This window comes from Odocoileus virginianus, chromosome 13, assembly GCF_023699985.2.
Source record: "Odocoileus virginianus isolate 20LAN1187 ecotype Illinois chromosome 13, Ovbor_1.2, whole genome shotgun sequence".
Taxonomy (NCBI): domain Eukaryota; kingdom Metazoa; phylum Chordata; class Mammalia; order Artiodactyla; family Cervidae; genus Odocoileus; species Odocoileus virginianus.
Window position 1 is genome coordinate 19859531 of NC_069686.1, and position 26469 is coordinate 19885999.

Below are 26469 nucleotides of genomic sequence, written 5' to 3' on the forward strand. Positions count from 1 at the left end.
CCATCCAAGAGGCATCTGATTGGACCTTGTCCAGATCCAGACTTCAAACCCATTCCTCCCACAGCCTTGTCCATCTCTATTGAGGCACCTCCATTCTTTCTGCTACCTGCATTTTTCTTGGAGTCACCCACGCTTTCAGCATGGATCAGTTAGAGTCTGTTTGGGAACTAAAAACAAGAGCTGTGTTCTTGTTCTTATTTTCGCAGGGTCATGTGGCATGAGGGATCTTAGTTCCCAGACCAGGGATAGAACCCACGCCCCCTGCAGTGGAAGCACAATCCTAACCACTGGACCACCAGGGAAGTCCCATCAGTTATTTTAACAGAATTTAATATAAATCACTGCTAACCAGGTACTGGGGAACTGACAAGGCAGATGGTAGAAGAGGTCAGTGTAGGAAGCAGCCACCCACCCTCAGCTGAGGGCACAGAGAGACGTGCTGGGTTCATCGGAACCCACAGTCTGTGAGGAGGGGCACAGAGAGCTGGGCCTCTGAGGCGGGAGCCATAGCCAGCAGACGCAGTGACCTCTGAGGGGCCCAGTGAAGTTGGCTCTGGGAGCATGAGGGAAAGAGAGAAACGAACCAGCTACCACCGCGGTGTCACTGACGTGAATGGACTCCTCCCCTCCCGCCCCAGCCTTCTAGCAGCCTCTGGCACCCGCTACCAGCAGAGCGGAGCATGGACCGCGCTGGCAAAGCTGAAGGGCAGCCTGCAGGGAAACACCGACTTAAGAATCAGCACAGTCTCCTCTTGGGCTCGGATCTAGGTTGCGTTAACATGGCGAAACGCACCAAGAAGGTAGGAATCGTGGGCAAATACGGGACCCGTTATGGTGCCTCCCTCAGGAAAATGGTGAAGAAAATTGAAATTAGCCAGCACGCCAAGTATACCTGCTCCTTCTGTGGCAAAACCAAGATGAAGAAAAGAGCTGTGGGCATTTGGCACTGTGGTTCCTGCATGAAGACAGTAGCTGGTGGTGCCTGGACCTACAACACCACTTCTGCTGTCACAGTAAAGTCTGCCATCAGAAGACTGAAGGAATTGAAGGACCAGGAGAAGCACCACCATTTGATAATGTTGCTAGCCTATAATAAATGGGCTAATTTATGTAACAAAAAAAAAAAAAAAAAAGAATCAGCACAGTCTTTGGCTCCTTGGCCTCTATCACCTGAACACAAAACTTCTCTCTCTCATACCCCACCTCCAGCTCTCAGCTCTACCTGTCAGAAATCTCCATGACTTTGCAGCGTCTCCTCACTGCACTCCCACTCTTCTGGTCTGAGCTCCGCTGGGTCTCACCTGGATCATCACAATAGCCTCCCAAGGGGATTCTTTCACTTTCTCCAGAGTCAATTCTCCACACAGAAGCCATCATGGTTGTATTGGTTAGCTAGGGCTGCTGAAACAAACTGCTACAAGCTTGGTGTGTTGAAACAATAGAAATTTATTGTCTCAACAGTTTGGGAGGCCAGAACTCTGAAATCAAGGTGTCAGTGGGGTCCCTTAATTCTGCAGACTCTTGAGGGAGAATGTGGATGCCACATACCTCTCTCCTAGATCCTGGTGGTTGCTGGCCACCCTCGGTATCCTTTGGTCTAATAGACGCATCACCCCAATCTCTGCTTCTGTCTTCTCACTGCCTTCTCCATGTCTCTGGATGCTTCTGTGTCTAATCCTCCTCTTACTACACTTGATCTTAGCCAAAAGGCTGAGAAGCGATAATAATCCTCCTCTTACAAGGACATCAGCGCTGGATTTGGGGCCTGTCCTAAGTCCAGTCTGACATCATCTCAAGATCATTTACTACATTTACAAAGATTCTATTCCCTACTATGTTCTCACTCACTGATACAGGGGTTAAGACTTCAGCCCATTACACTGACTGTATTAAAACAAATCAGATCTGGTCACCCCTCTGCTCAAATCCTCTAATGTTTCATCCTACCCTGAGTAAGACCTCCACTCCTACACGACCTGGATGCTCCACTGCTCTATTTCCGCTCTGACTGCTCTCACCTTCTTCCCGCCATACAGGCTCCTCTGTTCCTCAGCCTTCAATAGTTTTCATCTGTAGAGATTTAATTTGTATTTTTTAAATAACTTGCATGCTCCTATTTACCTTAAACATGTGTAATACTGTTATAATAGCCTACCAATTCTAACATCTGTGTGAGTTCTAGTTGGATTCTGATTGATGTTTCTCCTTATTATGGTCATATTTTCCTGTTTATTTACATACCTGGTGATTTTTTTTATTGGATGCCAGTCATTAGGCATTTTTCTTGTTGGCTTTTGGGTATTTTTGTGTTGTAAATATTTTTGGCTTCTTTCCTGGGATCAGTTAATTTACTAGGAAATAGTTTGATTCTTTCTCATCTGGTTTTTAAGGGTTTTGGGGGTTTTTTGGGTGGGAGCAGACCAGTCTTTAGTCTAAAGCTAATTATTTCTTACTACTGAAGCAATATACTTCTGAGTATTCTACCCTATGTTTTAAGAATTGTGAAGGTTTCCAGTCTGAGAGGTGGGAAGCGGCATTATTCTTGACCTTGTATAAACACTAGGTATTGTTCTTCACGCACATGCATTGATCAGTGCTCTGTGAAATACTTACACGGGAGCCTCCGCAGATCTCTGGAATTCTCTCTCTGCAGCTCTTTCTTCTCTAGTACTCTGTTTATGAACTCTAGCTATCTTTTCCTCACTCTCAGTTCAACATCCCAGTTCAGGTAGTCCACCAGGTTACACCCGGATTTCTTTCTTTACACTATAGCCTATAAATGAAGTAAGTCAGGGAAATTGTAAGGTGTATTTCATTTGTTTCCCATTCTTAGGAATCATTGTCCTTTGCTGCTTGACATTCAGTGTCTTGAAAATCACTGTTTCATATATTTGTCCCCGTTTTTTGTTGGTGATGTTGGTCGTATCAGTAAATATGGTCCCTGTTACTCCGTCTTAGCCAAAAGTAGAAGCTTCTGTCATCTCTTTAAGATTTTCAACTGCTGTGATTTCTTTTCTCATTCTCAATAAATATTCACTTTCCTACTTTATTTTTTAATTGTCGTTTTGTATTCTTTTTCTTAAGGAGGGCCCCATGCTCAGGTTCTTGAGGTACACCACCTGGGTTGGAATTCTGCCTCCACCACTGACTACCATTGTGACCTTGACAAGCCTGTGTACTTAAGTTTCTTCATCTATAAAACTAAGATGATAAAAAAGTTTCTTCATCTATAAGACCAGGAAGTTAACAGAACCTGCTTCAGAGTGTTGAGTACTGCAAAAGTTATCACATACAACACTTAGAAAGAAACCTAGAACACAGAAGCCACTCTACACGTTAGTTATTACACTTAATATTAATATTAATATTATCAGTATATAGGTGGTGTTATAATTTATGGAATAGCTATAGAGTGTGTGATGGCTTAGGCTGGAATATAATATAATATTTGAGATCAGAGGAAGAGTAGGTCACAAAAGAAATAGCACAATGGCCAGAGTGTGGGATAACCAAAATAATACACTGTAGTGTCCTAGGAAAAAAGTAGGGCAAAGTTCAAAAAGAGGAAGAGGTGAATATGGTCTAAGCCACTAGAAATCAAGATAAGGACTTAAACACGACCCCTGGTTTGGTGACACAGCAGTCATAACTAATGTTGTAAATGAGGATATGAACGGGACCTGCCACATATGGTGGGCTTCCGTGGTGGCTCAGATGGCAAAGAATTCGCCCACAATGCAGAAGACCTGGGTTCAATCCCTGGGTTTGCAAGATCCCCCTGGAGAAGGTAATGGCCACCCACTCCAATATTTTGGCCTAGAGAATTCCATGGACAAGGAGCCTGGTAGGCTACAATCCATGGGGTCTCAGAGAGTCAGACACAACTGAGCAACTTTCACTTTGCCATATATGGTAACAATCAGCATTAAATGAGAATTTATCTAACACCTTAGCACAGTACTTAGCATATATTAAGCATTCAAAAAATGTAAGTTATTTAACACAACATTGTATAGCAACCACAACAAAAAATTTAAAAAATATATAAACTGATATAGAAAACCACATGCAAGATTTTTATATAGGAAACCAAAATGCAGAATTCTGTGTGTTTATATACAGGTGACCCTCGAGCAACATGGATTTGATCTGTGAAATACTTTAAGTTATTTTATTACTATAATTAGCAATATTATGTTTACTTTTTGCATCACTGGATCCAGGCCATGTCTCACTCTAGTTTATAAATGTTAGGGCAGTTTCAGATTCTGTTTCCACTCTCCTTTGTTCATTATCACCCATACCTCAAAGTATGACACTAGGGTACTTTCTCTCTCTCACAGACACTCTCTCTCTCTTTCTCTCTCTCTCTCTCTCACACACACACACAGACTATCCTACAAAACAGGCTTGCTTTTGTCCAAGGGCAGTCATTTCACCCTACCCTGATACTTCTCCCTATCTTATTAAAGTAGTGTAAACGTCATCAATGGTTAGCACTCTCTGGATTCAAAAGCCAAGGCCAATTCTGGTTCAATCCTGAGTCTCATGCCCACATCCTGCTGGAGCTATAAAAGATACTTTGGGCCCCTCTGACTTTTCGTATGAGAAGTAGAGCTCATTCTCCATCAAGATCCCCTCCACATAAAGAGAATGGATTCTCAGCATCCAAAGACCAGTGGCCACAGTGCCTATACCCAGCCAATTCCAGGGGTCCAGAAAATACCCACCAAACCACAAAATTACATGTTTCTAGCAGATCAAACTGGAGAAGGCAATGGCACCCCATTCCATGGGATGGGGTACCTTTTCCAAGGTACTCTTGCCTGGAAAATCCCATGGACGGAGGAGCCTGGTAGGCTGCAGTCCACGAGGTCGCTAAGAGTCAGATATGACTGAGCAACTTCACTTTCACTTTTCACTTTCATGCCTTGGAGAAGGAAATGGCAACCCACTCCAGTGTTCTTGCCTGGAGAATCCCAGGGACGGCGGAGCCTGGTGGGCTGCCGTCTATGGGGGTCGCACAGAGTCGGACACAACTGAAGCCACTTAGCAGCAGCAGATCAAATATCTTGAATTACATTTCTAAACTTTTTTTTTTTAATTTGGGGAGGCAACACATCTGTTCAGTCCTTTGTTTGTAAGCTCTTACGGATTCCAAGTGAAAAACTGGTCCTGTGGTTCTGATTCACTGCTGTATGAGTCACATTAGTGCCATTTGTAAAGGTCTGTGTGAAGCCCCAAATAACATCTTTCAAGATGAGAAATATAACTTGTATCAAAAGGCAACTGATTTAAACCCTAAACACACCTGTGTTTAAAGATGCACCTGTGCAACCTGGGCTTCTCTGAATCTCGTACCATGACTCATTCAAGATGACTAAGTGCTTCAATACTTGAAAGTTTAATTATTTGATCAAAAAATTTTAGAATTTTAGTAATATGAGACAAAAATCTTCTTAAGAAATATATTCCAACTTCCTAAACAAGATGTAGTTGTCACCAAATTGCAAGTCTGTGTGCCCAACAGTGAGGCCAAACAATACCAAAACATCAGAGTATGGGACAAAGAAAGATTTGTTGCAGGGCCATGCAAGGAGACAGGTGGCTTATGACTTGAAAAACCCTGAACTCCCCAAAAGCTGTCAGCAAAGACCTTTCGTAGGAAAGGTGAGGGAGGGTCATGCCATGGTTAGGTGTTGCAAACTTCTCAGTGCCAGGTCATGGTCAGGTCACAATCTTCCTGTAAATCTCTACCAAATTAATGCTACTCTCTGCTCTGACCAGAAAGGGCAAGGTTCCCCTCTAAGTCCAGGTCCTGACTAAGAGGAGGCAGATCTCAATCGACAGCTCCCTCAGGGCCAGAACCCCAGACCCTGCCCAGCTGTCATCGCTGAGGCAGCCAGGCACCCAGGACCTAACTGGCCCTGAGACTCCTCAGGCCGCCCAAACGGTGGTGCAGGGTGGGTAGCAGGTCCCACAGACTGTGACCCAGGCAGATGGTCCAATATGTTGCAGAGACAGGGATGCAGAAGAGGTTCACCGCTGACTCAACACCCGGACCTGGCCAGTGGGTGGCCCTGAGGAGGGCTCCTGAGCCCTGCAGGGCACAGCCCCCAGCCTGTTCCCTGGGCTCCTCAAGCTCACCTGCCGGCCCAAGGCCAGGTGAGCTGGAGGCCCCAGGGAGAAGGCCAGGATCTGCCTGATAACTCATTCTCCACCTGACAACCGCCACTCCCCCTACCATTGGCTGAATCCTGCACTAATGTCACTCATTGACAGTTGGGAGCTTGTGGGAGGGGCCCACTGTACTGCCAGCCAATGGCTGAGTGGAACCTGTGGCCTGATAACAGGGTGCAGAGTAATGGCACAGAGCAATATCTACGTGCTAAGGGCTGCACTCCCCGAGCTCTGTTACATAATGAACATAATTTTACCTTCCCTTAGAGATTTAGGGTCACTCATAAAAATATCAATAAATTTAAATCCATGGCTGATTCATGTCAGTGTATGGCAAAAACCACTACAATATTGTAAAATAATTAGCCTCCAACTAATAAAATTAAATGAAAAAAAAAATCAATAAATGGTCCAACCTAGAGTAGATTTAAGATTCTAAGGGTTCTTTAACTTTACACTAAATGGATCTAGATAGATAGTTTTGAATTATTTGGATTCTTATAGTAGTTTTTCTGGCTCCTCTATTGTTGACACTCATTTCCTGTTATTATTATTTTACCTATCTATAGTAGTTTCTTCCACATTTAACTATCTGTTGCTTTTCATATCTGACAGCTAAGACAACTTGTGAGAATTACTTTATAAAGTTCATGTACATGGACTCAGAATGGGGACCTGAGAGATTTCACACATGAGTAATCTAAACTTGCTCTGACACACCTTTTTGAAAATAGGAATGGTATAAACAAATAAAATCAATGGAACATCTTGCAACATCGACTTTGGAACCTCAGATGTTTTGTTGGCTTGCTTTGTTCTTCTTACTTTGTGATTCTTGGCCACATCCTATACTGGTGAGGGTGACCTGTGGTAGATAGGCTCCAGGTATGCTTCCTTCTGTCTAGTCATGGGCATCAGTTTGGTTAGAAATATAACCAGTCACTTGGATAAGCAAATAATTGAAATATCTCCCAGAAAACCTTGTCAGTTGTTATGACCAGAGTCAGAAAGGCCAGACACAGTCAAAAGGTTATTTCACAATGATTTCCTCATTCCTTACAAAGAATTATAAAAGCATGTGGTCTTGCCCCAGCCTTAGGTGTCAACTGGAAGAAGAACCTTTGTCCTCCTAGGTTTGTCTTCAAGTGAGCCAATTTCCCACCGGGAACATGCAACTGTCACACACCACACTGCCATCCTGCAGAAATGGCTCCCAAGGGGGCTTCTTTCATGGCACTTCTCCCTGCTGCATACCATCCAGCCTCAGAGTTTCTCTGTGCTCGGAGAAACCTGTACCCAACCCTTCAGTATCATCCTAGGGAGCATTTTCAATGAGTGAGTGAGTTTCCAATCATTTCATTCCTTAAACAGCAGAAATCTCAACTGTTTCCAGGAATCTGTGCAATGGCTCAGAGAAGGACCCTACTGCTTCCATTCCCCCCAGATATTCAGTCACAAGATAGCTGCTCATCCCTCAGCACCCTCCCCAGTCCATGGGGTATCCTGTCCCCGGAACCTGCATCTCAAGTTCCCACTCTCTGCTCCCTAGATAGATTGGCTCATGAGCTTCTTTCCAGGCTTTTCTATCCGGGCAGCTTCTGGCTCCCTTGACCTATTTTCCAAAAGCTCAAGACAGAGGGCACAGAAAGGCATTGAAACACTCTAGGTGCTGTGCTGTTTCCCATTTACAAAACCTGACTGCAAAGCAAATCACCACCTTTTAGCAGCCCCACACCTCACAGACTTAATGGTTGATTCTAATTAATGATCAGCTTGTGTTTCTTTCCTTTCTCTAGAGTAAGAGGAAAAAAATTTCTTTCAGTAGACTCTGTATTTATAAATATCATTAGAGGTTAAACATTTTCTTAATGACAGGAAATGTCAAGATTTCATCTATTCACCCTACCAGGACAGAACTACTTCTCCTTTCATTATTAAGGAGTTTTCTCCCCTCTCCAACTCCAGCTCAGTGCCCTGGATCTCTAGGTATACGGTAGTTACTCAGGAACTATTCATTAAGAGAATGAATGAATGGATAGGTAGAAAAGTGTCTTTGCATCATCATCCACCTGGATGCCTCCCCAGCTGGAGGGAGAACCTTCACATTGCTTCCTGGAAGCTCTTTTTCAGGGACCCAGTAATCAAACGGGCCCCTATTAAGCCTATCTGGAGATCATACAATAGAATTTAATAATGAAGACTATTATTTACTTCTTTGTTTTGCAGAGAACTGAATGAAAACCTGACCTCCCTGGGCCCTGGTCGAATTTCTCCATGAATCGTTAGATGGTTTTATGTTTCCAGCACCTTGGCATCCACTTGGTCCTGGAACGGCTGTGCATAGCTGGCAGCCAAACAGGAGTTCAAATGACTCCTCCAGGGCTCTTCTTTGTTATGAGGCTGTTGGATTTGTGGTCTTTTTAGAAGACTTGGCAGCTGCTAGCCTGCTCTAGAAGCCATCTTTCCTCAGATGGTCCAGGATGCCATGCCCAACTGTGAACTCCACAAGACAAGATCCTGGGCTACTGACCCCAGAGTGGGGGAGGACAGGGGCTCAGTTTTACAAAACCAGGCCAAACTTCATTATTATGGCTCAGTGATTGTAACTTCCCTGATCTCCCAGCCCCTCCAGTCCATTTTTCCCTTTCCTGATTCTGGAGGCAGTTTTTCCCTCTCCATAGATTCCCTAATTAACATTTCTTTCCTCTTTTTCTCTGCTCCAGTTCTATCCACAGCTTCCTACTCGCAGCATTAAAAACCACAGATCTGATCCTGCTTCTGATACGGTGTACCCAAGAGGGTTTTGAGCCAAGAGAAGATGGGTTCATGGTCACAAGAAGCAGGAAGAGCATCCCTGGGATGAAAAGAGGCCAGGCCTATAACTCACAGAGAAGTCCCCTCACAATAGCTGCTGTTGGAATATTAATTACATAGTCTTAAAGTGACTCCCCACACCTTGCTTATTAGTGGCAAGGGAAAAAAGACCCAAAAAGCAGCCAGGATGAAGAAACTGTACAACACCTTGACCAGGTCCAAATTAATATCATCTGTGTGGGGCAGATCACATCGTCATGTGGCTCCAAATACCTGGACAGGACTCACATCATTGGGCAATAATTGGGCTGAGATTGCATAACCTCAATCTAACCAGCATGAGACACCTACAAGCATGCATACAATGAGAAACATGCTATCGAAACAAAACGGTGTGGGGTGCTCACTTTGGCAGCAAATACACTAAAACTGAAACGATATGAAAAAATATCAACACTGCCCCTGCACAAAGATGACACACAGATACCTGAAGAAACAAAAAATGTGCATGTGACAGGAAGGTAGGGATTGACATCATGAAAGCCCGGTTAAAGGAGGTAAAAGGCAGGACAACAAAATCCAAGACCTGACTCTGCACTGGATCCTGTTATTAGAAGGGCGGGTGCTTGGAAAGACACTGATAAGTCACCTAACAAAACTGATATATGGAAGGGAAATTAGATAATGTACTTTGCCAAGTATTATTGTTATGTTGTAGAACACTGTCGTTCTTAGGAAATTCACACTCAGGGATAAAGGGCCATGAAGCTGGTAACTTATTTTCAAACTGTTCAGAAAAAATATACTTATTATAATAGATATAGAGATGTATATTATCTAAATGTTATATATAATTTTTTTCTTAACCATTATACGTGGAATATGTGTGTGTGTACATATATATAGGCTTCCCTTGTGGCTCAGCTGGTAAAGAATTCACCTACAATGCAGGAGCCCTGGGTTCAATCCCTGGGTTGGGAAGATTCCCTTGGAGAAAGGAAAGACTACCCACTCCAGTATTCTCGCCTGAAGAATTCCGTAGACTGTAGAGTCCATGGAGTCGCAGAGAGTCAGACACGACTGAGCAACCTTCACTTTCTCTCATATACATATACATATATGGACTGGGGAGAAACATGCAAATAATAGAGCAAGTGGAGTAAAATGATGACAATACAGGTGCTCTTGTATTATTTTTTTATTTTTGCATCTGTTTTTGTAAGTTTTAAATTATTCCCAAATAAAAAGCTCAAAAATACAGCTGCCGTACTTCTGATTCTTAACACTCTCAGGGTCTGAACCTTCTGATTGAGAAAAAATAGGACATGAGGTAAGTCTGTGTGAAGCCATTTAGGCTTACAGAGGCTCACTGAGCTGGGAAGCACTTGCATTTCCCTATAATTCTCAAGCAAGTGTTTGACGATGGCTACCACTTTGAAGAAAAGCCTCAAAATCAACACAGGAAGACACAGCCTCATCCCAAGGCCAGTTCAGAAGATAAAAATGCCCTGCTGTCATGATCAACGAAAACACAGATTAATTTTATTTTTTTTTTCATTTATTTTTATTAGTTGGAGGCTAATTACTTTACAACATTGCAGTGGTTTTTGTCATACATTGAAATGAATTAGCCATGGATTTACATGTATTCCCCATCCCGGTCCCCCCTCCCACCTCCCTCTCCACCCGATCCCTCTGGGTCTTCCCAGTGCACCAGGCCTGAGCACTTGTCTCATGCATCCAACCTGGGCTGGTGATCTGTTTCACCCTAGATAATATACATGTTTCGATGCTGTTCTCTTGAAACATCCCACCCTCGCCTTCTCCCAGAGTCCACAAGTCTGTTCTATACATCTGAGTCTCTTTTTCTGTTTTGCATATAGGGTTATCGTTACCATCTTTCTAAATTCCATATATATGTGTTAGTATACTGTAATGGTCTTTATCTTTCTGGCTTACTTCGCTCACACAGATTAATTTTAAATTCCATTTGGGGAGCCAAAAAGTAGAGATGAGCATAGCACGGAGACTGAGTGTGGCCTGGGCACCCAGGGGACTAGCAGCTGTGATTCCTGAGGTTCCTCTGCCCCGCGCCCCCCACCCCACCGCCCAGGCTGCTTTCTTCTCTGGAGAGGAAGAGTCCTCAAAGGCTTGCTACATGGTACAAGTGAGGCAGAACAGGCCAAATGCCAGGCACGTGGAAGCTCAAGTGCAGTCAGGGAGCAGCAGCCATGAGGCAGGATTATCATAAGGACGGTTTCCTCCCCGACTCTGTAACGCTGTCAGCTGCGGTTATTAATACCAAGGCTCCACTGAGTCAGGGCTCAGGGCCGGGGTGGGGGGGTCGCTGTGGTCCTAGAGACCTGGGTTCTACAGGGTGGGAAGGGTCCCTCAGCAGGAGAAAGGTCATCAAGAGAGCTCCTAAACCACATGGCATTTGCTCCGAGGGGCTTCCAGGACTAAAGCCACGGTCTACTCAGGTCTATCCATTGTTTGATGAGGACATGACCCACACATGCTTTATTTGATCCAAGTTCTGTGCAGGGTAGACGATTTTACCATCAAAGCCTAATCTCAGAGAAATTACCAATTCCTCCATTTAGATCAAACTTTTTGGCCTCCAAAAATCCTTCAAAAGGTAAAAAATTGCCTTTAAGGAATTGACTTCCCTCTAAGAAATCCGGAAGGTATGAAGAAAGCAGAGTCGGGGTAGGAGACAGGGCAACACCTCTGTTCTTGCATCCTGGTCATCACCCCGCCCGGCTCTGTCGCCCACCTTTCTGGAGGTGTCTGTTAGCCTCTCTGTTACCATCTCAGAGACATTTACCTGAGCCACACGTAGATTCTGATCTGGGCCCTAAATTCTTGGTGCCTGGCCATTGTTTGACTGTTGGGAGCTGGTTCTGTCTGTGGCTAAAATTCTTCGCCCATTGCCTTCTGTCTAAATTCTGCTCTCAGCACGTGGGACCCTAGGATAGCCCACTGTCGACACACAGCATCAAGGACAGGAAGCCCTTTCAGCCGGTTCGTAAACTTGATAGAGGAAAGTCCGCTCACACAGCATCTCCAACTCTTTCATGCCCCAGCCATCTACTGACACTGTACTGGGTGCCAGGTCCTGGATTCAACCCTACAGTGTGGATGTGAATGAGCCAGCATCCCTGCCCAGCAGAGCTTGGCATCCAGCCAGTCAGGTGAACATGATGGCCGAGGAAGGGGAACACCATGGTTCCAACACCACTTTTTCTCAACCCCACTCCAGTGCAGAATTCGTGAGTAGTAGATTGAAGACACAGCATCCAGGCCCCAAAGTCCGGACCTACCAAATCAGTCTCCAGGGTAAGGCCTTGAAACCAGCACTTTAATAATGGAATATTAGACACTCCAGTTCTGAAGGGTTGATGAAAGGCACAGGCCCGTTGGGGATCTATCTGTGTGGGGTTCCAAAAAGGAGCCCACAGGACTGAAGGAGGATCAATAAACTAGCACAGCCTCTGAAAGTTCTTTAAGAAACAGGCAGCCTGGAGATCTGGGAACATAGAGAGGGTGAGGGGGACTCACCCCACCCCGGCACTGGGACTGCGAGGAGACCCCTGGGCGGAAGTGACAGAGGCCATCACACACAGGAATGGAGGGGCAGGAGCAGAAGTCAGTGGGCGATCCAGGGCCAGTGGTACCACCCTCCAGCATCAGGAGAGAAAGAAGCGGCCTAGGTCAGTGCTTTGTGTCTGGCACGACAGTATTGTGAGCTGGAGCCCTCTGAACACATCTGAAGGAAACTGCAAGGAGTGGGGAGTCAGGTGAGCTGTCTGCATCGGAGCTGCTGATGTCTCTGCGAGTTGTCTCCTCTCACAGAGAGGAACCTTTCTGGGCATTTCTGAAGTGTTAGGCACCAAGGCTGCTGCAGGCTTCCTGACCTGGAGTTTGATTGTGGCCTCTTCCCCCGGGGACTCTGTTACAGGGTCACATGCTGTGTGCTTCTATATATGGATCTCAGAAGCAACACTAGTGAGACAAGTCCAAATGCTTAGGAGAATACATATTAGACTCAAGCCAAGCCATCTACGCCAGCTTCAACATTGGCCTCATAGTATACATTTGATTAAAGGATTCTATCCCTAAGATATCACATGGTTACAACTACATCATCCTGCTCTTGACAGCCAAGCTCCAAATATCCCAATTCTATGCTGCTTTTCTTTTTTTTCTAACCTCTTCATTGGCTTATGGAAACCACATTCATTTAATCCATGGAATCGCAGATCTGCCACCAACTCACTGTGTGACTTTGGGAAAGTTATATTACCTTCTTCAGCTGCTGCTTCTATTAAACCTGGATAACAACATGTGTATCACAGTGTTGTTTAGTCAGTTTCAGCCCCTTTCCACCTCTCCAGAGTTGTGTGTCATCAGTAATAGACCCATTTGATCTGCCATTTGAAAGGACACATTTATAATCAGTCCTTTTGTTCATATTTTCATATATTGATCTCAGTTTGAACATTTAGTTAATAGAAAAGACACAGTAGGAAATCCTCCAAAGATATTTTTCAATGGGTGGTAGGTTTTAAAGTGACTCTAGGCCTTCTGGAATGGATGGCAGACAATTAGCCTGCCTCTTGCCTGAGAAATCAAAATAATTACGGGTGAGGCTTGCCTAATGGGGTCTTTCATGAACTCCTTCCCTAAATGAGAAATCTTTATTCACAAAAACTCAATCTCATTTGTGCTGCTGATTCCTAATATTTCTAAATAAATACTTGGCCTCTGGGCTTTTATAATCAAATAACCCAAATCAAACCAAGCTGCTCTGCCAGGGGAATAATTTATTTTGTGTGAATCTACTAGAAGAAATGTCTACTATCAGTTTGGAATCACCACAGGCAGTCTGAGGCAAGTTTTGTGGACCTAGGCTAAGAAGTGAGTTTACTTCATTTGGGCTGAAATGGCTTGTTGAGATGTTCAAACAGTAAACACTGACATGTTTCAAAGCCCACGGTGTGCAAGAAGCTGGCTATCCCCCTGGCCCCACGTCGATCATCACACATAGGCAGGTTCAGGGTTCTGTGTCTAAGGCAGAGGAGATAAAGTCTATGAAAGCCAGTTACCTGCCCTGCATCAACCTAGAAAGGGAAAGTGAAGTCCCTCAGTTGTGTTCAAGTCTGTGCGACCCCATGGACTGTAGCCCACCAGGCTCCTCCATCCATGGAATTTTCTAGGCAAGAGTACTAGAGTGGAGTGCCATTTCCTTCTCCAGATTCATCAACCTAGAAAGGAGGCCAAAGAGCCTCAGAAGGTAGAGGAGTCGGAAGTGTGGGGCATCTTAGCAATAACAGGGTCATCAACCAGCTGGAGGTGATCTGAAGACAGAAGAACTTGACATAGAGATATATAGAAATGCTGAGGGGGAGAGGGAGATGCAAGTCAGAGCTTGGCAGAAGTCTGGAGAGGACTCCAAAAGTGCCCCAGAGCTGAGACGTGACCTACACAACTGGCTGGAGGGCCCCGCTCCAGGAGAATCTCCAGAGACCTTGGCAGGGATAGCGGAGTCTGCTATCCTCAGGGTCCACCCTTCATAGTTCTTCCCTGTCAAAGACTCTCACACAGCAACTCTTGAAATATGAGGTCAGAGTGGAACATGGGAATTCTGGGCAGCTTCAGATTCCTTTTATAATATTAAATTACTTAGATGACCCCAAGCTCTTCCTCTGTTATATTTTTACCAGCTTCATTGGTTCTTTTCAGAAACTTCAAGTAGGATGGTTGTCCACCCATAGCTGCTTGGGATATTCTGGATCCTCAATCTATCCTCTGGGATGGAAAACATCCTTCTTTTTGGTTTAATAAAGGTATCATCCCATTTTTTAAAAAAAAGAAAAAAAATTGGTAGATTTCAGGAAGATAAAACAAAGAGGGACAGAATGGTTTCAAGACATAGGTTTTCACTGTAATGCAAGTGTTTGGCAAAAGGGTCCAGTAAATCCCAGTTTCTTTCCTCTCTCTCTCCTCTACTCCTTCACTTGGTCTAGAATAACCTGACCAAAATCATCTTTAAATTATTTAGCATCTCCATTCTCCACTTTCACTCTTCCTCATGTTATCTCCCCTCCAGGAAATAAGCTTGGACAAGGACCTCAGTCACCAATGTAAGACTATATGTCATTAAAGGTCTGCCTCCAGACAGAGCAAGGAAGACTCTGATTCCTCAATGATGATGGTTCTCCAACTATTGTATGCACATGGACCACTTGGGAAACTTGTTAAAAACGTATCTTCCAAGGCCCTTCTTTCAGGTTCAGTAGGTCTTGGGTGGGTCTCAGGAATATGTATTTTTAAAATTCTAGTATTAAATCACTCTGGATAATTCTGATTCAGGTATAAAGAAGACACGTTTGAAAGCCTGTTTTAAGGCTACGTCAGCATAATGTCAGTGAACTTAAAGAACACGTACCAACTACTAAGAGGAGTAAAGGATAATTTCCCTCCACTTCTCTAGACCAAAAAGCAGTGATTCCCAGGATATAGACCCTCAAGAGTCCAGCTGGTCCAATCCTCCCTCTCCAAGACGGCACTCTGTGACCTCTGTCACCCACAACAGCTGCTGTCTCCCTTTAAGGATCACAAAAGAGCAAGATTGCACAGCCTCCCAGGCAAAGACATTTCAGTGTTTGATCGCCCTTCAGTTCAGTTCTTTACATTTAATCAATTCTCTCATTGCAAGACTCACCAACTCTTGCTCTATCCTCTGTGGAGAACAAGTTAGTGTACAACTTCCAACCCTTCATTGAATCACACAGTTTTGAAGCCAAAGAGACTGCAGATATTATCTGGCACCACCCTTTTATGCTACCTATGAGAATTCTTGTTCAAAAACATGCATATATTCAATGGGTTTTAGTTTCCAGTCCCTCAAACATTGAAAGGAAGTAGATAGCTTTACTAGCCCCCAATACTCTGCACTTTCTATCCTATTGTATTGCCTTAATTTGGGGATAGAAGCATCCACTTTGCCTTTTCTGTTTCTGAATGCACATAAATCCCTTCATTATTTCTCAAAAAAATGTATTTTCCATTCTTGTGATCATTTTAGCCATTTGTCTTCAGATTTTTCTTTGTTGCAAGTAGGGTTACCTGATATAGCAAATAAAACAGGATAACTAGTTTAATTTGAATTTCAGATAAACAACTAATTGTTGTTGTTCAATCACTCAATCATGTCTGACTTTGTGACCCCATGACCAGCAACACACCAGGCTTCCCTGTCCTTCACCATCTCCCGGAGTTTGCTCAAACTCATGTCCATTGAGTCAGTGATGCCATCCAACCATCTTGTCCTCTGTCGTCCCTTTCTCCTCCTGACTTCAATCTTTCCCAGCTCTAAAATCACTTGAGCTCTAAACAGCTAATAATTTTTAGTAAACATACCCCATGCACAACTTGAGATATGTTTACCCTAAAAAGGTTGTTTATCTAAAATTCATTTTTTACAGAGATTCCAGTATCAGGCAACTCTCATTCAAATATCCTAGACATATATTAATTAAAACCAGACACAGAACTCTTCCTATCTTTAGCAATTCACCATAGTCACTAAAGACACTCCCACCTCCTGGAGTTTCCATTTGAAGCTCCCCCTGCTAGAGTGGTGGTGATGGTTTAGTCCCTTAGTTGCATCCAATTTCTGTGACCCCATGGACTGTGTAGCCTGCCAGACTCCTCTGTCTATGGGATTCTCCAGGCAAGAATACTAGAGTGGGTTGCCATTTCCTTCCCCAGCCTGCTAGAGTGTTCTTCTCCAAACATCTGTGTGGTTTGATCCCCCACTTCAGAACACTGTTCAAATTTCTACTTATAAAAGAACTGTGTTATCTGGCCATCTTACAGAAACCTCAGCATCACTTTTCAACCTTCTTCTGACTGACTTTTATCCCCTGACAAAGTATATGCTTATATTTTGTTAAATACATCTACTTATATAGTTTTCATCTTCTCCCTTAAAGTAGATTGTGAACTGCATGACAGCAGGCACTTGGTTTTATTCACTGCTATGGAGAAGGAAATGGCAACCCACTCCAGTGTTCTTGCCTGGAGAATTCCAGGGACGGGGGAGCCTGGTGGGCTGCCGTCTATGGGGTCGCACAGAGTCGGACACAACTGAAGCGACTTAGCATACCCTTAACAGGTTTCCCTGGTGGCTCAGACGGTAAAGAATCTGCTTCAATGCAGGAGATCTGGGTTTGATCCTTGGGTCAGGAAGACCCCTGAAGAAGGGAATGGCTACCCACTCGAGGATTCTTGGCTGGAGAACTCTATGCGGAGAGGAGCCTGTCACTCCACAGTCCATGGGGTTGTAAAGAGTCAGACACGGTTGAGTAACTACACACACACACACATACTCTTAACAGATAGAACAGTGCCTCACACGCAAAAGGTCTATATATTAGCTATTTAATGCTGCATTTATAAGTGCCCCAAAGTTTACTGGCTTAAACAATAATCATTTATTATCTCTTACTGTTCCTGCGGTCAGGAACTTGGGAGTTGCTTGGCTAAGTGGTTCTGGCCAAGAGTCTCTCATGAAGTTATGATCAGATGTTGGCTAAAGCTAGAGACATCTGAAGACTTGTCTGGGGCTAGCTAGTCCACTGCCAATGTGGCTCAATCATGTAGCTGGAAGATCATGCTGACTCTTGGCAGGAGGGTTCAATTCCTATCCATGCCAGCCTCTTCACAGGGTTAGTATGGTGCCTATGTGAGGCTGTCACACTCTTCCTTCATATTCTATTGGTCACATAGGTCAAAACTGATTCAACACAGGAAGAGACCTATATTTGTTTTCTATTACTGCATAGCAGATTACCACAAAAGTAGCAGCTTCAAATCACACAAATCTGTTATCTCACAGTTTTAAAAGTCTTAGAGTCTCACAAGGTTGAAAACAGAAACATATAAGCACAAAGAGAAAACAAATTCTAAAATTACAGACATAAATCTAAACATAATAATTAAATGTAAATGGTCTAAATATGCCAGTTAAAATATATGTTATCCAAATGAATTTTTTAAATGCCCCAACTATATGCTGTACCCAAGAAGGTAACTTCAAAGTAAAAGGATGAAACAAGATCTACCATGCACACATTTTCAAAAAAGAAAAAAAAAAACTGGTTATATTAATTGTAGACAAGGTAAACTTCAGAACAAATAAAATGACCAGGCACAAAGAGGTACATTGTGTAGTGACACAATGATCATTTCACCAAAAGACAATTCTAAGCATGTATGCACCAAGCAACAGAGCTTCAAACATGAAGCAAAACCTAAAGAACTGAACAAAGAAATGTATGAATCCGCAATTACAGCTGGAGACTTGACCATCCTGTTATTGACTGAAGGAGTACACAGAAAACCAGCAAGATTATGGAATCGCTGGTTTGAACAATCACCACTGGTGATTGAGCAGCACCACTGGCCACTGGCATCTAACTGACGTTCATAGAATTCTCCCACAACAGCAGCAGAATGTGTAGTTTTTTCAAGTGCATACCGACCATTTATCTGATAGACCATACACTGGGTCATAAAAGAAATCTTAACAAATTTAAAAGAATTGATACAATATATGCTGTTTGACAATAATGTCATTAAACTAGAAGTCAATAACAGAAAGAAAAACCAGGAAAATCTCTAAATATTAAATGTTTACATTAGAAAAAAAAATCTGAAGTCAATAATCTAAGCTTCCACGTTAATAAACTAGAAAAGGAGGAGAAAATAAACCAAAAGAAACAGAAGGAAGAAAATAATAAAAAATAGAAACTAATGAAATGGAAAGCAGGAAAAGAATAGGGGGAAAAAAAATCACAAAACCAAAAGCTAGTTCTTTGAAAATAACAATAAAATTTCTGCACATCTTGAAAGACTGAAAAAAAGATAAAAGACACAAATTTCCAATATCAGGAATGAGGGTATATCACTATAGAGTCCATTATGCATGGATAGGATAATGAGTGAATACTATGAAAATCTCAGTGCTCAAAAATTTTAAAAATTAGATCAAATGAACCAACTTAAAAAAAACTATCAAAACTCACCCCAAATGAAATAAATAACCTATGTAATCTTAAAACAAATAAATTCAATCCACAGTTAAAATGTTCTGAAAAAGAAATTCCCAGGCCCAGACTGTTTCACTGGTAAATTCCACCAAATACTTAAGGAATAAATAGTACAAACTCTACACAATGTTGTTCCAGAAAACAGAAAAGGAAGGAATACTTTACAACTTACTTTACCACACTAGAACTACTGATATCAAAACCCGACAACAGTACAAGAGTATAGACTAACACATCTCATAAACATACACACAAAATCTTCAGTGAAATATTAATCAAATTCAGCAATATAAAAAAAATAATGTTAATACACCATCACCAAATGGGATTTATCCTAGAAATACAAGACTGGCTTTAATAATCAAAAATCAATCACTGTAATCCATTCTATCAACATTCATAAAGGCAGTACCAATTGAGGCAGAAAAGGAATGTAACAAAATTTTATATCTATTCACGATTAAAAGTTTCAGCAGACTAGAAAGAGAAAGGAACTTCTAAAGGATGTCTACAATAAAGACCTCTGCCTAACATCATACCTAGTGGTGAAGGCTGAATTCTCTCTCCTTAGATCAAGAACAAGGGAAGGTTAAGGATGTCTGCTCTTACCATTCCTATTCAATATCACACTTGACATTGTAGCTACTGCAATGAGGCTATAAAAAGTAATAAAAAGCTGACAAGTTAGAAAGGAAGAAAATGTCCCCATTCACAGACATTACAATTGTCCTTATGGAAGAATCTGAGAAAGCTACAAAAAGCTCCTAGAACTGAAATGAGTCTGACAGGTCACAAGACCAACACACACAAAACAATTAAACTTTTATATATTAGCAAAGAACTGGAAACTAATTTTTTAAAAAATACTATTTACAAAATAAAATCTCAAGTACAAGTATAATATCCAGTCTTAGGTTGTTTTTCAAACTTCTACTATACAAAGACATCTAAAAGTTTTAAAATTCAAAAACAGACAAAACTAAGCCATGGTGTTAGAAGACAACAGGTCTGGGGGAGAAAGGATGTGACATCTGGGGCAGGACCCAGGAGGATTTTTGGTTTCTAAGGTATTATTCCATTTCTTGACTTGGATGGTGATATACCTACTTTGTGATAATTCACTAAAATAAACAACTACAAATTGTGTACTTCTCTGAATGTACACTCAACTTCAATTTTTAATAGTAATGATAAACATAAAGAGAAAATACAGAGGACTATCATTTGTTGAGACATTTGTAAAACTGCATTTTGAAACTACAGTTTGCCTCTGGCATTAACCAGAATGATCTGAGAAATATGTTGGTTTAATTTAACCTTACCTAATTTATAAAGATCACTATATCTCCATAAAATCTTTTAGCTTCATGAAATTTTCCTCACCCTAACCCATATTTCCCTCACCTTATTACCCATCAATGACATCAACTATCACTAATCATTTCACAATGTATACCTATATCAAAACATCACATTGTACACCATAAATATATACATAATTTTTACTATATGTCAATCATGCTGAATAAAGCTGGAAAAGTTGTATATTTTTGAGTGTATACATTTTTAAATTATATAAATGATTGTATCATAAATATTATTTTTTTACCCAACACCATGGTTTTGAACAATCCTCTCCCTAATGGTGTACGCTTATAATTATTTCTGGATGCTACAGAACTTTCTCAATTTTTATCTACTACTTCTGTGATGGATAACAACAAAAATCACACTGAAAACCTTATACCTATGTCCTATGCAAAATGATTCTCCGTAATAAACATCCAGGGTGGGTATAGCTGGGTTATAAATTATGCATACTGCTCTTTGCTAGGCTTCCCTGATGGCTCTGTGGTAAAGAATCTGCCTGCAAATGCAGGAGATGCAGGTTCCATTCCTGGTTTGGGAAGATCCCCTGAAGAAGGAAACGGCAACCCGGTCCACTATCCTTGCCTGGGAACTCCTATGGACAGAGGACCTGATGGGCTACAGTCCATCTAGTCACAAAAGCAAAGGATACAACTTATTGACTAAATAACAAGGTACTGCCAGAACACCAGTTTAGAAAAAGTATCTCATCATGCTTTTACTTTGTAGATACTTGATTGTCAGTGAGGTTATTTCTTTCATAGAGGTATTACTCATCTAGGCCAATTGGTTTTGTGAATTGCCTATTCATATCTTTTCCCCTTTTCACATTAGGCTTCTAAGTACCTTCAACTGATTTAAATAAGTCCTCCCCAAAGCACAAAGTAAACAGTTGATAATTTGGACATTAAAATTAAGCATTTCTCTCCCATGAATAACACTATGGGCAAAATTCAAAGGAAACGAACAGATAATCAAATGTAGGAAAATATTTGCAGCATCTAAAACATCAAGAGTGTCTCCATTCTAACTTATTTAATCCTCACAATAAGCCCAGAAATCCGTGGCTATAAAACATTCATTTTATAGACTAGAAAACTGAGACCAGAGACTCTGTATAACTCACCCATGATGAAATAGCTAATTAGAATATTTTTCCATTCAAAAAGCTATCCTCTGGGACTTCTGGTTTCCGTTTCCACAATTAAGGAGTTTGAAGTATCCACTCGGTCCTAAGAAGTAAAAAGCTAGCAGACTGAGAAACCAACTTTCTTGGATCCATAAGACAGGGGAGGACATACGGCAAACTGCTGTCTCCAAGACCAAAGAGAGGAGCAAAGACGGAGAGCCGCAAACTGAGACGCACCAGTGGAAACACCTGCGAGCGCCAGAGCGGGAGTAGGAAAACCTGAATGCAATTGACAACTGCTGGAGGCTCAGCGTGGACCACAACGCTGAGAGTTGAAACTCCAATGGGACCTGGTTACGGGGGGCCCACAGTACTGTGAGACTTACCTCCAGGAGTTTGACCTGGTTCCCACCGGAACTACCGGAGAAAAATCCCTCATACGGTTGGCAGGGGAAGAGGAAGAGGAACTATTTTGAAATGTGCTGCAGTACTCTATCCTCTTTAACAAGTCCTTTGCGTGCTGCTTAGGTGTTCAGTCCTCTCCGAATCTTTGTGACTCTTTGAGTTGTAGCCCGCTAGGGTCCTCAGTCCATGGGATTCTCCAGGCAAGAATACTGGAGTAGGTTGTCATTTCCTCCTCCAATGGATCTTCCCCACTCAAGGATCGAACCCGCGTCTCCTGTGTCTCCTGCATTGCAGGCGGTTCTTTACCTGCCGAACCATTGGGAAAGCCCCAACAAGTGAGACTAGTTACCAGAGCCTCATCTGCTGGGGTATTTTCAGAGTCTAAGACCAGGGGAAGGGAAATACCCAGCTCCAGCCAGCTCTATGCCATCCTGTCCTACCTCATGGGGGAGGAAAAAAAAAAAAAAAAAACTAAAGAAACACTTGTGAAGTCCATAGCTGAAAGGCACAGGCTTGATGAAAGACTGAAACCTAATCACAGGACTAGAGTGCTTCCCCTCCCCCAATATCTCACCACCACATTACTTACACCTGTTTACTTTACTTCTTTTAACCAAATACATTATGTCTGGCTATCAAGAAAAAAATGATATAAAAGATGAAAACACACACACAATATGAAAGCACCAAAAAGAAATGCTAGAGATTGAAAAAAAAAAAAACAACCAGCAATGATAGGCATTTAATAGACTGGATACAGTTGGAAAGAAACTCTGAGCTAGAGGATATAGCAATAGAATCCTCAAAAGCCAGAAAGCAAAGAGAATAAAGACTGAGGAAAAAGACAGGACCATCCAGGACTGTGGGACATTTTACAAAAGGTGAAACATACACACAATGGGGTACAAGAGGGAGAAGGAAAGAAAGGAAGAGAGGAAATATCTCAAACAATAATGATTGAGAATTTCTTCAAATTAGTATCAGACTCCAAACCACAGATCCAATAAGCTTAAGAACACCAAGCATGATAAATGCCAAATGCCAACAAACAAAACAAAGAAACTACACCAAGGCATATCGTCTTCAGAAATTACAGAAAATTAAACATAAAGGAAAAATCCTGAAAGAAGCCAGAAGGGAAAAAACCTTTATCTATAGAGGAGCAAAGGTAAGAATTAACCTCTAACTCCTCCTCAGAAACCATTCAAGCAAGAAGAGAATGGAGTGAAATGTTTAGTGTTGAAAGGAAGACACAAAAACAAACCATCAGCCTAGAACTCTGTATCTTGTCAAATTATTTTTCAAAAGTGAAGGAGAAATACTTTCTCAAACAAACAAAGAGAAATTTGTTGTCTAGTAAACCTGCCTTGCCCAAAATGTCAAAAGAAGTTCTTTAGAAAAATAACACAGGTCAGAAACTTAGATTTATATAATGAAAGGATGAACTTCAAAGAAGGGATAAGTGAAGATAAAATTAAAATTTTTATGCTTCTTAATTGAGCTAACAGAAAACAGTGTTCAAAATAATAATAGCAACAATGTGTATTAGATTTTATACACACACAGGCTTTTGTATACTTACATATAAGTGAAGAATGACAGCAATGGTACATGGGGTGGCAGGAAGGAATTAGGATGGTTTTGTTAATATAAGGTACACATACCACCCATAAAATGGTAAATGGTATTTGAGAATGGACTTGGATTAATTGTAAATGTATATTGCAAACTCTAGGGCAATCATTTTTTAAAGAATTTTTTTAAAAAGAAGGATAACTGATACACTAAGAAAGGAAAAAAAATAGAGTCATAGCAAATGCTCAATTAAAACCACAAAAAACAGGAAGGATGGAAGACAAACATAGTAATAAAGAACAAGGTCAACAAATAGAAATGGTAACAAATATGGTAAATATTAATCCAGTTATATCAATGATCACTTTGAATGCCAATGGTCTAAATGAACCAATTTAAAGGGACTGTCAGACTGGATCAGAAAACACAACCCGTCTACCTATAAATTGTCTACCAGATACTCACCTTAAATACAAAGATGTGTAGATTAAAAGTAAATGGAGGAGAAGATGCCATGCTAACACTAATGAAAAGAAAGCTGGAGTAGCTATACTAATTTCAGACAGAGCAGTTTTCAAACTAAGGAAAGAGATCAGGGATAAAGAAGAGCATTATGTGATGATAAAGGGGTCAATGCTTTAAGAAGATGTAACAATTTTTAATGTGTTGGGCCTAACAGTAGATAAACAAAAAAACTAGTAGAATTGCAAGGAGAAATGGTCGAACACACTATCATAGCTGGAAACTTCAACTCCCCTCTCTCAGATACAGACAGGACCAGCAAGCAGAGAGTCAGGACACAGCTGAACTCAACACCACTGATCAACTGGCTATAACTGACATCTCAAACTGCTGCATCCAACCACAGCAGAAGACACACTCTACTCAAGCTCCTATGGAACATTTACCAAGACAGACCACATTCTGGGCCATAAAACACACTTCAACAATTGTAAAAGACCAGAAATCATACAAGGTTTCCCTCAGACCCCAGGGAATTAAACTAGAAAGCAGTAACAGAAAGACAATCAGAAAATCCCAAAATATGTGGAAATTAAACAACACATTTCTAAGTAACACATTATTCAGATAAGTCTCAAGTGAAATTTTAAAGTATTTTGAACTAAAGAAAATGGAAACACAACTTATCAAAACTTCTGGGACACAGCAAAAGCAGTGCTTAGAAAGAAATTTATAGCATTGACTGTTTATTAGAAAAGAAGAAAGATCTAAAATTGATAATTTAAGTTTCCATCCTAGGAAACTAGAAAAAGAAGAGTAAATTAACTCCAAAGTAAGCAGAAGAAACATCTGTGCTTTTAACAATTACTTTCTTTTTCCTCCTAGGAGATTGAGAACATTAGTCTTCCACTTACCTATCCTCTCTTGTATTAAATATCTCTTGTTCCCTTTCTCCTCCTTCAAGGTCTATATTTCTCAATATCAGTTCTCCAATCCTAGGAAGTTTTTAAAGTTTATTTTTTACTATGCTACATTTATAGTTGTCTGTTTTTACTATACTAGCCATTTGTAATTCATACTATAATTGCATTGCTAATTACTGTTTAGAGGAAAATTAATGTTTCACCAACCACAGTATAACCTCCTTGAGAACATGGACATTTTACTTCTTTGTTTTCCCAGGAACAGCTAACACAAGGTCTTGCATTTAAGGCCCTCAATAAATACACATTGCTTTAACATAAATAAATACATGAAACACCTCTGTAATACTGTATCCTACTTCCTATCATCAATCCCCACAGAGAATATAGAAATGCCTGATACTTCTTTCAGGCACACTGTCTGGTTTTCATTTGGTCCTTAAAGTATTAGTGAGCTCTTTTTTTTAAGTGGCTAATTTGGTAAACAGTTACAGTTGAAAGATCTGAAAGACTTAATTTCACCTTTGGCCTAACAATTCACTGGTTGAATCATCTTGGGGCAGTTATTTCTGTTACTATTTTACTTTTCTTACAGTAAAAGGTGGAAGATTGTCTGAGTAAGGATCTTTTGGACAGAATAACAAGAACATAGAACCTACATAAGCATGGTGGATGGGTGAATGAAAAAAAAAAAAAAAGCCCATCTAGTCATTCTTAAGCCCATTAACTGATGAACCACTGTCCTATAAACTTATATATTTGGACATATGCAAGTATATCTTTTTGATCATATATTTTTCTTTTTCAAAATAGTAAAATAAGTATAATGGTGGGAGATAGACTATTATTAGAGTTGGAGGCTAGCCAGTCAGATCTGGAAGCAAACAGAACTAAATCCAAGGAATTAAAAAAAAAAAAAAAAAACTTCAAGGTTGATGCTTAAACACAACTAAGGGGTATTGAGAAGGGCCTCAAATTTGTTGGCAATAGGTCTAAAACAAAGATATCAAAGATAGATGGACTGAACAGAATCACTTGCTTTAAAAAATAGAGAATTACAAGAAGTTGCAAAGCTAGTACAGAGACAACCCACTATCCTTCACCCCAAACAATAGTATGATATCAATACTAGGAAACAAACTGGTAAACGTGTGGGTGTCACCTTACCTAATGTGGATTTGTGTAACTGCTACTACAAATACAGAACTATTCCATCACCACAAAGATCTCCCTCTTGCTATCCTTTGTAGTCAGAGCTTGCTTTAAAGAAAGATAACGAACGGTAAATAAAGAGTGAATTAAAAGCCTTGTCTGGGGAGCACACCCAGGGAGGTGGGTGTGAAGAAGGTGGAAGAAGACTTAATTGCCAATAAGCCAAAATTTCCAGTGTCAGGGAATCTTGGCTGGGGACCTCCCCCATCTGCTGGTGGCTCCCGTGAGAGGCAGAGCTCTTAAGCAGAAAGAGGTTTTAATTTCCTGCACCGTCGCCCCCAGA

At 41.4% G+C, this 26469-nt stretch overlaps 1 protein-coding gene and 1 non-coding gene across 2 annotated transcripts; both read left to right on the top strand.

The window, feature by feature from the left end:
- Positions 1-751: 751 nt before the first annotated feature.
- LOC110147161 (large ribosomal subunit protein eL43) lies at positions 752-1241 on the top strand. The gene has a single exon (XM_020908481.2). The coding sequence runs from the start codon at positions 780-782 to the stop codon at positions 1239-1241; it is 462 nt and encodes a 153-aa protein (XP_020764140.2). The 5' UTR covers positions 752-779.
- An 8152-nt stretch (positions 1242-9393) lies between these two features.
- Positions 9394-9501, top strand: LOC139038104 (U6 spliceosomal RNA). Its single transcript, XR_011491051.1, has one exon. It is a non-coding gene; the product is annotated as a U6 spliceosomal RNA (small nuclear RNA).
- The last annotated feature ends 16968 nt before the right edge of the window (positions 9502-26469 follow it).

Excerpts from the sequence above, each read along its gene's own strand:
- LOC110147161 (XM_020908481.2), top strand. The coding sequence starts at position 780 with ATGGCGAAACGCACCAAGAAGGTAGGAATCGTGGGCAAATACGGGACC.